The 14,821-nt window shown below is 38.1% G+C and overlaps 2 protein-coding genes across 2 annotated transcripts in view; one reads left to right on the top strand and one right to left on the bottom strand.

Moving 5' to 3' along the window:
• The window catches only part of LOC126412050 (rab proteins geranylgeranyltransferase component A 2), a 53,211-nt gene extending 45,641 nt beyond the window's left edge, over window positions 1-7,570 (bottom strand). The window contains exon 1 of the mRNA XM_050081428.1: window positions 7,415-7,570. Within this exon, the coding sequence (XP_049937385.1) occupies window positions 7,415-7,463 (49 nt within the window). The 5' untranslated portion in view covers window positions 7,464-7,570. The remainder of the gene's footprint in view (window positions 1-7,414) is intronic.
• Window positions 7,571-7,931: 361 nt separating this feature from the next.
• LOC126412051 (histone PARylation factor 1) overlaps window positions 7,932-14,821 on the top strand; it is a 127,681-nt gene continuing 120,791 nt past the window's right edge. The window contains exon 1 of the mRNA XM_050081429.1: window positions 7,932-8,133. Coding sequence (XP_049937386.1) covers window positions 7,987-8,133 — 147 coding nt within the window. The 5' untranslated portion in view covers window positions 7,932-7,986. The remainder of the gene's footprint in view (window positions 8,134-14,821) is intronic.

The raw sequence follows: 14,821 nt of genomic DNA on the forward strand, positions 1-14,821 counted from the left end.
TCCATTGTCATTAATATAGATCAGAAGCAATAGAGGGCCAGTAACACTTCCTTGGGGAATGCCGGATATTACTTCTGTTTTACTTGATGACTTTCCATCTATTACTACGAACTATGACCTTTCTGACAGGAAATCATGAATCCAGTCGCACAACTGAGACGATATTCCATAGACACACAGTTGGGTTAGAAGACGCTTGTGAGGAACGGTATTGAAAGCCTTGGGAAAATCTAAAAATATGGAGTCAATTTGACATCCCCTGTCAATAGCACTCATTACTTCACGAGTATAAAGAGCTAGTCGTGTTCCACAAGTTGTTATCGTGCAGTGAAGGTATTGACTGCGTCTTGCCACTGGTGTACAAGTTCCAGCTTCAGGGAGTTAGTTGGAGCCAAATCCACGGAATTTTTTTTTTTGGTTGGAACCAAGGAGAGAAATAATATGCAGATTTTGCACAACCTATAGAAACATACAAAAATCAATAACATCACTCTTAGATTTTGGAACCACATGGTCTTTCTTGAGCAAGCATGGAGGAATGGTTTTTGGAGGATTTGGAGGATGTTGGACATGGGGTGCAGGTCATTCCGCACACAGGCTTAAAGAAACCCAAGCTTATATGAGGATGAAGGAACACAAAGATATAAAAGAAAAGGCAACAAAGAGAGTAGGTCAAAAAACATTTAACAGACGCTGTGTTAACTACGTTCCAGAGTTCATAAAACACATTTGACACAGTTAGGAAGAAAGACAACTATAGAAGAGTTAAGTATTATTAGACCCATCTATCTATCTGAACTTATACTTCAAATAGTTATGCAGTCCAATATTACATAATCTTTTACACTTTTTGCATTCCTGCAGTTTTTCTTTCACTTCTCTCATTTCACTCAACTGTAGTGTAACTGTGACTGGAAACTTTAAAAAGATAGAACAGGCTGCTTACGTTATATATCAGTGCTTAAAGAGATGGTTGCTGACAAGTAAATACATAGTCTACATACTACCCTCAACAAATATTGTCCAGTTAATAACTATAGAAGAGGATGTTAAATGTATACGGTTCTGCACATGGCTACTGCAGGAAAGGTAAATTGGTTTTTTTTTTATCAAAGTCTACAATTTATGACAGATGAGGCATGATTTCATGTTAGTAGCCATGTCAATTTGCAAGCTACCACTGCAAGATGCAGAGACTAGAGTATGGTGGTTATTGTCAACCACAATAAAATCACTGGAATGCTTTTCTTCATATACAATATGAACTCAGTGCATTAGCTTGCTGATATCTGAGACCTCTTCACACAAAAATTAAAGACAGATGAACAATGCTGCACTTAAAAATCTGACCTAAGAGTCTGAAATCACCTATTGCATCCATGGTCTCAATTCATCCAGTTGTGATTATCATTTGTGGACAACTTGAAGGGCGCACCATAACAATTAAAGCAACACTGATGCACCAGAAGGACCTGCGGTGTCAACATTTTAAACAATGCCTCTACAGATTAAGAAATGTATGTAGTTGATCGTTATGTTAATAGAAAGTTCAATTTATTTGAATTACCACGTCTATTTACGTAACATCTGGTCTACTACTTTGAAAGTTTACACTGTTGTTGTTGACCTCATTCCTAAGATTGGTTTGATGTATTTCTCCATGCTCACCTACAATGTGCCAGTGTCTACATCTCTCGATAATCACTTCTTTTAGTCAAGTTGTGCCGCAACACACTCCAATTAGACTCAGTATCTCTTCAATAGCTATCAGTCTTCCCATCTGATCTACACCATTCTTCTGGAGCACCATATTTCAAAAGCTTATACTCTCTTCTTGTCTCCAACTGTTGTTGAGATATGACTTCCTAGCAATTCAATTTATAACCAACTAGCAACCTGCCACAGCTTCACAAGGGGAGCACAACCAGTACCTAAGGCTACACGACTTGTCTGATGTAGCAATAAATTTGTTTATGGGCCACTGCATAGAGTTATACATAAAAAATCGGAGAACAATGTTAGATAACCGAATATCATCACTTTCATATAACTTCAATGATTTAAGCAGTGGATGCCAGGAAACTTCTCAGGAGACATGAATGTTATCTGTTCTACATTTAATTGGAGTTTGGAGTGACAACCAATGTAAAGAGTAGAGTGATTACGAGTATGAGATTGGATATGACTTAATTCATAGCATATCGTGTATGGGAGGCTGGCTGAGTGGATCATGTCCAAAGGCCACAAATAAAAAGAAAAGAAACAGAAAATCCACACCTGAGCTAGATATGTAGCCTGTGACACCCCACCTCTTGTAAATCCCAGTAAGCACCGATTCACTGATCAGATTCATAGCTGCAATTAATCACGTGCACATCCAGGTTTGATCAAGGAAAACGGAAAACTGAAAGTTCAGTCATCTGCTGTGCTGCTGAAGAGACTTGAAAAACGAATCAAGGCTGCATCCCCTGCTGAAGTAATATTTTGTAAAATGTTTATTTCTAGCATAAAAAATTAAAAACCACATTTTGTATTCATGGTATTTTCCCTATGCAATTGTTCTCAAATGATTGTTTATGATTCTTTGAAGTTAACTCACTGCCCATTGTTTGAATAATGTGGAGTGAATTTATGAGTGCGAACTGTGCAAATCTGAGGAGAAAAGAAACCGGCGACTGTAATTGTCCTCTTTTTTCCAAAATCTTTTATACTTATCAACAAGGGATTCTTTAATCCTGTTCAATCCTCAATTTACAAGTCCAAACAAATCTTATCTGAATGTGTCAAGGCGTGTCCACACTGACTGTATTGAACATGTTCTGTCTGTTGTTGGTACATCAAACAAAGTGGAGTGTTTGTACACAGACACAGTTTGGGTGTAACTGCACCACACAGTGCACAGCTGTGCTTCCCAGAATTCTGCCATTCATTGCTAGATGGCAATGACATCTTTTCACAGTGGCAGAAGACGAATTAATCACAGTTCAGCCAATTTGTACAAAATATTTATAAATTATGTACACAAACCTTCCATGTAAATCATTCCACAATTAGTTAAAACTGTATCAAAGTTCATAGAGTAGTTCCCAATATTAGTCCGAACATACCCACAAAACTGGGACACGCTACTTCCATTTATGTATGTAAAATTACGGAGAAATGCATTAGATGATGTTAAGAAATTTCATTTTTCCGCAAACTTTTTTTCTTGTTATTGCTGACCTGTGTCCTATGTCCTCCTTACTTCAGCCATCATCAGTTATTTTGCTGCCCAATTAACAAAACCCATTTTCTACCACTAAGTATTTTATTTCATAATCTAATCCCCTCAGCATTGTCTGATTAGACTATATTTCATTATCCTTGTTTCACTTTTTCTTGACATTCATCTTACAACTTCTTTTCAAGATGCTATCAATTCCATTCAGCTACCTTCCAAAGTCATTTGCCATCTCTGAAAGAATTACAATCCCATCATAAAATATCAAAGTACTCCTCTCTCAACTTTAATTCCCTTTCCAAATTTCTCTTTGTTTCCTTTAACGCTTGCTGATTTTACAGACTGAGTAGCATTGGGGATACGCTACAACCCAGTCTCAGTGCATTTTCAACAACTGTTTCCACTTGCACGTCTTTTGATACTTATGACAATAGCCCAGTTTCTGTAGAAGTTGTAAACAACATTTTCCTTTCTGTATCTTATTCCTACTACCTTTAGAATTTCAAAGAGTGTAGAGCAATCAATGGTGGCTAAAACTCACTCTAAATCTAAAAATGCAGTAAACATGGGTTTGCCTTTCTTCAGACTATCTTTCAATCCTAAATTTTTTTGTTTACAATGTTGTCATTAAATTAGCACAATCCATTCCAGCAATTATTGCTGGAAAGCACAATACATAGTCAATTTCTTTCATCAAAGAGTCCTACTATCTCAGTGTGATTTTGCTCATTAAAACTGCTACAGTAACTATTTCCTAACTCAGTCCCAAGATTTTTATCTGTCGCTTACCCCACCTTTCACCTGTAGCGATGTATGTTAATGTGAAAAATGTCAAGTTGCACCATGGTTTAGAGCCCATGTTGAACTGTAGATCCTCTTATAACTGACTGTTAAGTCAGTTCAAAGGTCACAGGAAGGCAACTGAATACCACCTCCAATAGGACCGTGCTTAATGAAGCTCTGTGGTGCTCAAACAACCTTTGGGTTACTGAGAGTTTTGCTTAAACTCAGTTTACTAATTTTTTCAATGTGTGACAATATACAAAATCTCCTGCTTCACATTTGCTTATTCTCTGGTGACATATATAATTTTATTTTTCACTCTGTTCTTTCTGCTTTAATAATAGGAGACAATTTATACTAAATAGGCCTATTGCCTGCTTGATCAAATAAAAAACAGGGGTTTCTTCTCTTTCCACTAGGATCTTCACTAACTTATCCATAACCATGTGACGTCACATGTGATGTATTCTGACCTCCCAACAGCATAAACTGGAACAGACTGACACGAGATTTTGCTGTTTTCTGAAGAACTATACTTAAGCTTCATCAATGTGTCTCACATTAGGCTGATCATTAAACAAGTCTGCTACAATCCCATTTGTGCCTTCAGCTGTAGCTGGCCCTGAGAATATAAAATTAAGGCCCTAAGCCAGGCATTTTCCATTCCATGAAGTACAGTCTCTAATTATTAGACTAATGGAAGAAATGGAGAATGATTACAGCAATAAAACTGGGAAGCCTACTTAGCTGCCCCAGACTTCAAGTAACTAACCTTCAAGTTATTAAGTGATCAACACACACTAGTGTTTGGCACAAACAAAGTGACCATCATCTTTTAAAATGGGAAGATAATAAACAGAAGCATTGAAGTAGATCCCATCAAGAAAGAGAACCTTCAGATATGTGGAATAAGTCTCAGAATACATTAACAAAAGACAATCAGATCACAGAAACTTCCTCTGTTGCATTAAACAGCCTTTGTACATTCTCTGTTGATAGCTTAAGGGTCCATTCTCCTTAACCAACCTACAAAATAAGCTATTTTTACGATATTTTTTGGAAAAAACTAATGAAGCAATCCATGTAAATCTTTTTGCACATTAATTGATTCTTGGACATTTTCTGTCCTTTTTAAAAGAAATTATGTCACCTTATGACCCATCCAAGAATTAAAGTTGCTGTCCCAAATGAGATGTGTGCATATCAGAAACTCTACAGTCTGGCAGATATTTTTATTAGTATGCCCGCAATCCATTTGATCAGCTTGAAACACAGTTTCCCAAACTGACAGAATGGATTGCCGGCACTCTAATAAAGATATCTTTTTGAAATTTGGCTGAATTATTCCTTGGGCATGTCCACATGGAGTAATATGTTAATTCTTCTATTTTAATATATTCATTAGTTATTGCAAAAAATGTGATCAACAAAACTACAGCATTTGTTGTTCAAACTAAATCTTTGCTTCAAACGTCCACCATTTTATTATTTTTTCAAATTTCAAAATACTTTGCTCTTACTCCAGCACAATTATCTTACAGCTTAATAAAATTGTTATTTTTTTGACATTATTTTCAGAGTGCAGGACTTCTGTCAAAGCCCCATCTTTTGCAAAGAGCAACTTAAACTCCTTGACTAGGGAAGGGGCTTACTGATGACAATTTCTTTAAAGAAATCTGAACATGATATCCAAGAATCAATAAATAATTTGCAAAAACTTTTACATTTATTGCTTCATTTGGGAAAAAAATGCTTATTTTATGGGCTGACTGACGAGAATGGACCCTTAATATTTATTCCATCACACTGTATTTGTCAGAGAAAATAGTTACCCACATTTGTAATAACAGGGGCCTGTTTACGATATAGTAATACTAGTACTGCAGCTTTATAATGAACACTGCCACCTGCCTTGTAGATGAACAGGAATTTTTAAACCTTGAATCTAAATACTCAGATTATTCATAGAAGGAATGCCAGCCAATTGCAGTTACTTCTTGACAGCCATGTGCTTGCTGTGTTGCCTCTTTTGCAGGTACATGTGGAGCTTTCTCAAGCTTGACTTTGAGGATATTGGCAACACTACTCCCATTGCCCCCTCCCCTCCCCTCTCCCCCCCCTCCCTCCCCACACCCTCCTCACCCAGTTGCCTCTGCAACATGTCAACCAGAAAATTAATTTATTCAGGCCATTTACATTTCAAGACACATTCCAAATATTTGAAAATAAAATGGTTGGAAAACAGAGGCTCACGACACTAAAAGTACACCCACTCAAACAGAAGCAGCTCTTAGTTTTTTTCTGCTAGAGTGCAATGAGTATCTTATTCATGAATACAACATTACTCATGAACTGTTAAGTACAGTAAATTAAAAGAAAAGATAAAAAGTGCTACAGCATTCTTACGGTATATTAATAATTTTTACTTATGGACTGTCTGACAGCAACTGCTGTCAGACAGTCCATAAGTAAAAATTATTAATATACCGTAATATTACACGCAACTGAGGAAGACAGGACTATAAAAGTTAAAGATGTTGCTACAGCATTTTTAAATATACAATTGCTCCACGAGAGACTGGCAGTTCAGGATTCTCTCTCATGGAATAAATGGCTGGAATGTAGCACTGTAAAAATGATTGAAAATAACTGGTCTATTAATTACTATGAAAATGAAATAACACAGAAATCTTGACAATTCTTATTCATAGTCATATATCATTATGATTGGTGAGATGAACATTATCCAATTACAACATCTTTATTGTAACCAACTTTTTTCCTGACGGACTACATTCACGTTAAACTGTTACTTCCAGTTAGCACATTTCAATTTTACATGTAGGTCAGATAATAGATTGCTCATAGTTAGTTTTCTGTTTGTTAAAGTTTTAATTTGTGGACTATTCCATTTAACAATAAAAATTTGCTCTAACTCGCAGCCAGGGTAACGCCAGATTCTTGCAAATTAAACCTAATTAGGCTGAAGATTGACATTTCATAACGAGGAATTCAGGTTAATAATGTTAATGATACATCCAGTGCAATAGGATCAGGTACGACGTTGCAAATTTTTATTTGAGAGGCACCTCACAGCACCTAAAACGTGTCAAGTGACAGACACACAAAAAGCTAGTGGCACTAGCCTTTTTTTTATGGAACACTGAATATGGCGAATTTTATTGTTTAAAAAGAACATTTTAATGGGAAATATTTTTGGGGCGAGAAACTTATTTATAAAACCATGGGAAAATAAAAAAATGACAAATAATAATAAGATAGTGTTCCCATGCAATCGCCCTTTCCATAGCAGCTGTGCCACATCGCGCACTACTTCACCCCCATTCTACCATCATTAGAGCATGCCCCTCGACAAAATTATTTGTTTGTTAGATAAAAATCAACACTTGCCTGTTCCAACCACAATGACATCATACTCTGTCGGAAGATCATCCTCCATTTTTTTAAGACGGTATTTTTTCTTATATTAACAGAAGTCTGACACTACTGGCTCAGCTTTTGACATTCGACCATTATTGACAGCCGACGCAATGCACTTTTCCAGCCAAGGAGTAAAAGAGCTACCTCTTCCAGACAGTTCCAAGATGAACTTCTATCGCTGTTTAAAATCTGTCGCAAAACCATATAAAATAATTTCTCAGCCAAATGGCGGGATAAATTTGAAAATAACTTAACTAGTAATTAGAGATTTTATTTTATTTTATTTTATTTATTTTTAAAGCAAAGACATGGTGCGTCGAAAGCAATCTTAACATATTTCCAAAAGATAAATTGAATCATCTGGAGACTAAAGGAGTGGGAAGTGGCACAAGAGACATGTATTCGCTAGTTGTGACGATAATTCACATATTTTTATCAGTTGACTTCGCGGATCCTTCTGCTCTATCAGCATTGAACGGTAGTCGTGTTGTGACACTGAACTGCATTGGCGTAGGCGTATGTTTACATATTGAAAGTTGAAAATGGCGGGTAATTGCGAAGATGTGAATGACGGATTCGAGTCATATAAGCAAGATACTAGAATACCTTGTAAATATGGCGTTAAATGCTTCCAGAAAAATCCCACTCATCACAAGAAGTATAAGCATCCTCCAAAACGACGTCCGGATGTAAGTGATACGGCGTCTGTTACGTAAATGTTCCACCAAATAACTCCAATCGAAAATTTTGTTGTTAAACTTGTATCTTGAATGTACACACAGAATAGGACCACACTTTAGTGCAGTGACTGTTGTTTTTGTGGTACATTTCATCAGTAGATACATTCTACGAGATGTCAGGTATTAATAAGTACTAAATACAGTGTTTGTTTATTCGCCGTCCGCGGATAATTTTAATTGCATGGATATTGTCAGAAGTGTAGTAACTTTTATACATAACCCCCTCCTCCCTCCCGCTCACACACAAAATATTATCTTGTTTTGTTATATGTTTATATTATTACTACATTGTGCAGTGGCTATATATCACAAAAATTTAGTACTGAAGATAACTGTTTGAGTAAAGAATTTACGTGCCATGTGGAGTAATCTTCAACTGTTTAGCAACTTTAATTTAAGAATCATATTTTAAGCCTATTCCGCAGGTATGGAATCCATTTTTTTGTCTTTGATTTGCTGTGAAATTTGTTGTAAGATTTTATTCCATTACACTGGTGACTATTAGACACTTCCATTCATGGCCTCCTGCATCCAGATAGTTTTCTGGGGGAGTTGTTAGGGAGTGTAGAAAGCACACTGTGCCTGCTGGAGCCCAACACTCAGGCAACCCTGGGGAGAGAGGGATTCTGAGTTCCTCACACACTGTTGGCAACTTCTCATGTGCTTACTAGTTCGACAAAACACAGTTGTAGGCACAGGTAATGTATTTTTATACCGCTAATGGTGGCAGCTGGACACAGAACACTTGTTGAAAGTTCATGACATATTAAAACTGTGTGCCAGACTGGAACTAGAACTTTAGCTTTCATAAGCAGAACACTTGCATGCGAAAGACAGGGCTCCCAGATTTGAGTCCAAGTCTGGTATACAGTTCTAATCTAACAGGAAGTATTGCATAAGTGTACACTGTTCCAGAGTGAAAATTCATTCTGAAAACACCCGTTGCTAGAAGTTGACCAGCTTCTGCCGACTTTAGCCAATCCAGAACTTGGGAGCTCTTGTTCATATCATTGAGAACAAATAGTAGCTATAGCCATATTCTGTGAACAATTGTTGAGTGAATGGCAGAGGGTACCGCTGTTTGTACCGTGTATTAGGGTTTCTTCCGATTTTATTTTGATATGGAGGATAAGGAGGAGGATTGCGTAAATGCATTTAGATGCACTTTAATTAGTCTGATTGTGTCTTTGTGGTCCTTGCTGGAGTGATGTGTAGAGGTTATAGTACATTCCTAGCTTCCTCATGTATTATTGGTTTTTGAAACATTGTAAGTTGACTTTCATGGTACAGTTGGTGTGTCTCTTAGGCATCTGCCAGTTTAGGTTTTTCAGCATTTCAGTGATGCCCCTCCATCAGTCAAATAGTGATCATCCTTGCTGACCTCCTTTCTATACATTTGATATCCCCTATTAGCCCTGTTTGGAGTGAGCCCCACACACTTGTGCAGTATTGTAGAATGAGTTTTTCGTAGTCAGTCTCCTTTGTGTAAAACATTCTCAGTCTTCTTTGTGTGTCAAGCCTGACTAAAATTACAGTTTTCAACAATCACCTATTATTTTCGTCAGGAGCAACTGATCACCAGGAGAATGTTTGATACAAGGACGTGCTTGTGAGAAACTTCAGTCTCAAGTTTTATTTTTAGAGTGATAGCATTTTTTCATTATATGATCAATGAAGTGAACTCTGACATCTATTTTATCAATGAATAAGCGTATGTAATCACTCGATTGATTTCTTGGTAAAAGATACCTCCAGCCCCCTTGCATTTTCAGTTTGGCGCAGACTTAATGATTAGGCTTCGCTATCAGTTAGTTTGTTACCACAACCAGATTTTTTGTTTTCACATTTGTTGCCTTTTCCAACTAGTCCACAGCTCGTGGTCGTGGGGTTGCGTTCTTGCTTCCCGCGCCCGGGTTCCCGGGTTCGATTCCCGGCGGGGTCAGGGATTTTCTCTGCCTCGTGATGACTGGGTATTGTGTGCTGTCCTTAGGTTAGTTAGGTTTAATTAGTTCTAAGTTCTAGGGGACTGATGACCGTGGATGTTAAGTCCCATAGTGCTCAGAGCCTTTTCCAACTCATAAGCAAATTGTCACCATCCAATCCAGACCTCGAACTCTCTATTGCCACAACTAAGCTTTCATGGGGTCCAATACCAGAGAAACCACACTGCTATTATAACAATAGCTGTAAGGAACCTGTGGTTGAAAAGAGAATGAAACAGTGTTGTAGCATATCCCTGATGCTTCTCAATCTATACACTGAGCAAGATGTGAAGAAAAACAAGGAGCTATTTGTAAGGGGAATTAAAATTCACTAAGAAGATACTGAAACTTTGAGGTTTGCTGATGACTTAATTCTGTCACAGACAACAAAGGAATTAGAAGAACAGTTAAGCAGATTGGATAATTTTTTAAAAGGAAATTGAAAGGTGAATATCAGCAAAAGTGAAATGAAGGCATGGAATGTGGTGTAATTAAATCAGGTTATACTGAGATAATTAGATTAGGAAATGATGCTAAAAGAAGCAGATGAGTTTTGTTATTTGTGCAGAAAAATAACTGGTGGTGAGGGTATAAAATGCAGAATGACAATAGCAAGAGAAGCATTTCTCAAAACGAGAAATTTCTTAATAATGAATATGATTTTTGATTTTAAGCCCCAAGAAATCTTTTCTGAAGGCATTTGGAGTGTAGCTTTGTATGGAAGTGAATCATGGATGATGAAGTTACAGATTAGAAGAGAATAGAAGCTTTTGAAATGTGGTACTGACAGAAGAATGCCGGATATTAGAAGGGTAGCTCTGACAACTTTTGTGAGGTACTAAATGGACTTTGAAGGGGGGGGGGGGAGAAATGTAGGTCATAAATTCATTCAAAAGTGCGAGTGATTGATAGGACTCAACTGGGGACAAGATATTGTAGCTTTAGTAACAGAGGAAGCTGAGCAGGGCTAAAAATTACAGGGGAGACCAAAGCATGACTACTGTAAGCAGGTTCAAATGGCTGTAAATTGCAATAAGTATGCAGAGATGAAGGACCTTGCAGAGGATGGACTTAGTGTGGAGATCTTATCATACCAGTCTTCCAACTGTAGCTCACAACAATGCATTATTTTAAGTAACTGCATATGCATAAAGTCTGAAGTGATTATTAATATTATATGCCAGGTTATTAATATAGAACTGGAATACAAAGGTCCCAGCTCACTTCCCTGTGTGAAGGCAGTCATCTCCCATTGACTCTCCATATGAGATAATACTGTGTCCCCTCATTTCCAACAAATCCTCGGTCCAGCCGCAGATTTCATTTGATACTCCATGTGTTGTTACTTTCTTTAATAAGCCTTCGGGTAATAACCAAGTCAAAAACCAATAATATTGGTAGATACTAATGGGTGGCAGGATTGTTTCAAAACACAGATGCAGCTAACTATGGCGATGCTGACAGATGAAAGGAAACAATTTTTCTGCATAGCCATGGCATGTAGCCACAGCATGGCAATAGCTAATGTTTATGTTTAGAGTTCAGATTTTATCTAAGATATTGTGAGTGTCTAGTGAACAATGTGATAATGATCTAGATAAGGCAGCAAATTGTGGAACTGACAATGTTAAATGAGTCAGAGGAGTGCATATGGAACTTTAAAACTAACAAAAAGTGATAGAACAGACTCCAGAGAATTGACTTAGTTTTGAATGCCACTTGCAACAGCATAGAGAAAAAGATTGTCATTTGTACAATACCAAAGGGAAATCCCGTCTCCGGCCATCCTGATTTAGGTTTTCCGTGATTTCCCTAAATCGTTTCAGGCAAATGCCGGGATGGTTCCTTTGAAAGGGCACGGCCGATTTCCTTCCCAATCCTTCCCTAACCCGAGCTTGCGCTCCGTCTCTAATGACCTCATTGTCGACGAGACGTTAAACACTACCCACCACCACCACCACCACCACCACCACCACCACCACCACCACCAAAGGGAAAGAAAAATTTAGAGGATGGAAAGAGATCAAGCAGTGATGCAAACACATTATACAGGTTGTCTGAGAAGGTTTAGCTGCCTCTGGTAATGTTTGTAATGGTACTTGCTGATGGTTTGTATCTGCTCATTTTGCACATGGTACAGAATTTTTTTTCATACTGGTATACATTTTCTTTCCTCGTTTTCCATCAGTATTACTTCAAAATCCTTTGATTCATTGCCCTTCGACCCCTGTGCCCAGATAGCATATGATCGTACTCTTCCTTCAACACCTCTCTTCTCAGCTTAGCAGATACCATGCATTGACCCAACTTAGTTGACCTACATAACAGGAAGATGTGCGCAATGAAGTGTGCCTGTGTTATGTACAGCTTGTATTTGGCATCAGCAGTTTGTGGTGTCTGCCACTCTGCAACACTGTAAGTCAGTGGTTGCACTACTGTACCCTTCCTGCTTTGACTGTCCACATTCCTGTCTTTCTTGCCCAACTTACAAATGGCCTCATGGTCAAACTCTCCCTGTCTCAATGCCTACCTAGTGAGTCTGCTTGAAGGGTCTTTCAACCTCAACAACCATTTCAATGTGGCTTGGTTGGTTACCACCCTGAACTTCTTACCATATAAATTGTATATTACACTTAGTATCTCCTTCATTGTGGAGCAATTCCTTTCTGCATTATTCAGCTGCCGAGAAGTGTAAGACACAGGTTGCTCCACACTATCTATTACTTGATTCAAAAGACACCTCAATGTGTGGTTGAAAGCTTCACATGATAGTAAAAAGCTCTTTCTCATATTCTGGAAAAACCAACACTGGACTTATTAAAGCTTTTCAACCCCTCAAGTATAGCTTTGCGTTAATTCTAGTTTCATTTCTTTCTTTTTGTAGCAGTTGTTTAAGTGGCCATGCAACATTTGTGAACCCTTTCATGAATTTTCTTTATTGATTGGTCAACCCCAAAAGTGATTTAACTTCTTGCTTGTCTTAGGAGTCTGGAAATCCTGTACTACTTGTGTTAGCCTCGAGTATATCTTCCCCCCGTCTTGAGTAATTATATGCCCCAAATCACTAACTTCCTTCAGAGCAAAATGTCACTTCTCAGTGCTTAACAGTAGACGTGAAGTGCTTAACCTTCTAAAAATTTCCTTCAATCATTGCACATGCTCCTTCATATCCCTTGAGAACAATTATATTGTTGAGGTACATCATATGTTGCCAAGGTTTCAAACCCATCCAACAACTGCTGAAATGTTCCTAGCAAATTTTTTAATCCAAATTGAATCTTTTGGTATTGGTAGGAAATACAGAAGCATCCGATTCCACCCGTCTGCTTTGACCCATGGCGTCACAAATATGGCAGAAACGACCATACACTACGACTCCAATATGGCGCCTATGACGTCATTACGTAAACATGACCACAAACACGAAAATACATTGAAAAACCACCACACAAATGTTCCACAAAAAAACTAATGAAACTAATGGGACAAACATGGGAAATTGAGGGTTTTTGGGTGGGGGACAAAGTAAATATAAACAAATTTAGACACACCCCACCATACCAAACCACACAAAATGACGAAAAAAAACTGTCAACACAAAACTGCCCAAATTCCACTAAACACGATATCCTCTGGAATCGGACACTTTGCTTGACCTATATAGCTCAACAGCAGCTCCCAAACCCACAAATTGGAATTGAACACATCCCTTGACCTATATAGCTCAACATCAGCTCCCGATCCCACAGATTGGAATCGAACACTTCCCTTGACCTATATAGGTCATCAGAAACTACTGGTACCAAATCATAAAACCCAAAACTACAACCACGTAGACAATCATCACTACCTCAAAAAACACAACAAGTAAGCCTCATTTCTTCACGACATACTGAACACTTCACGACTTCATCCAAAAATCCGAATAGTTGAAGAAATTTTATTAGAGACAAAGCACTGTCCCCCATCATCGCCGACAGCCGAAAACTGTTGACCTTGTCAGTCATACCCATACCTAACAAAGGCATAAAAAAAGCAATTTACCAAAATTCACACACGACGAACAGAAAAAATCTACAATAATGTCGAAATAACAAAACTAAAATCGTTAACTCACTGAAAAATATTCAGCTGAAAGCACAGTCCCGATACCACATACGCACAATGCTATCATGCAAATGAACCCCATAACCACCGATCGCAACAATACGCCACTTATAAACATGCCACACATGCAAACTAAACCAGAAGCATCGCCTAACTCACCACCAAAGAGCACCACTGATCACATCAAAACGACACCTACAAACACACCACTCACAAACTAAATTCCGCGCCGGCGTGACGTCGCACACCACAACAGACTTACGTCACAGGTCAAAGCCGACGGGTGGGATCGGATGCTTCGTTCGACCCTTGGTAATGACACCAGGAAACTGAGAATGCCATCATTGGCCAGTCCTCTGGAACCACATTCAACTGACAATATGCACTCCTTAAATCTCTTGTAGCAAAGTGCTGGTGCTGCCCCAAGTTGTAGATGGTCTCCATGATATTGAGTATCAGTTACACATCTGTTACCACCTTACGATTTAGATGTTGATAGTCACAATGGAACTTTTGAACTGTTAGCTGATCTATTGGGCATAACCAAG

Source organism: Schistocerca serialis, chromosome 7 (genome assembly GCF_023864345.2).
Source record: "Schistocerca serialis cubense isolate TAMUIC-IGC-003099 chromosome 7, iqSchSeri2.2, whole genome shotgun sequence".
Classification (NCBI taxonomy): domain Eukaryota; kingdom Metazoa; phylum Arthropoda; class Insecta; order Orthoptera; family Acrididae; genus Schistocerca; species Schistocerca serialis.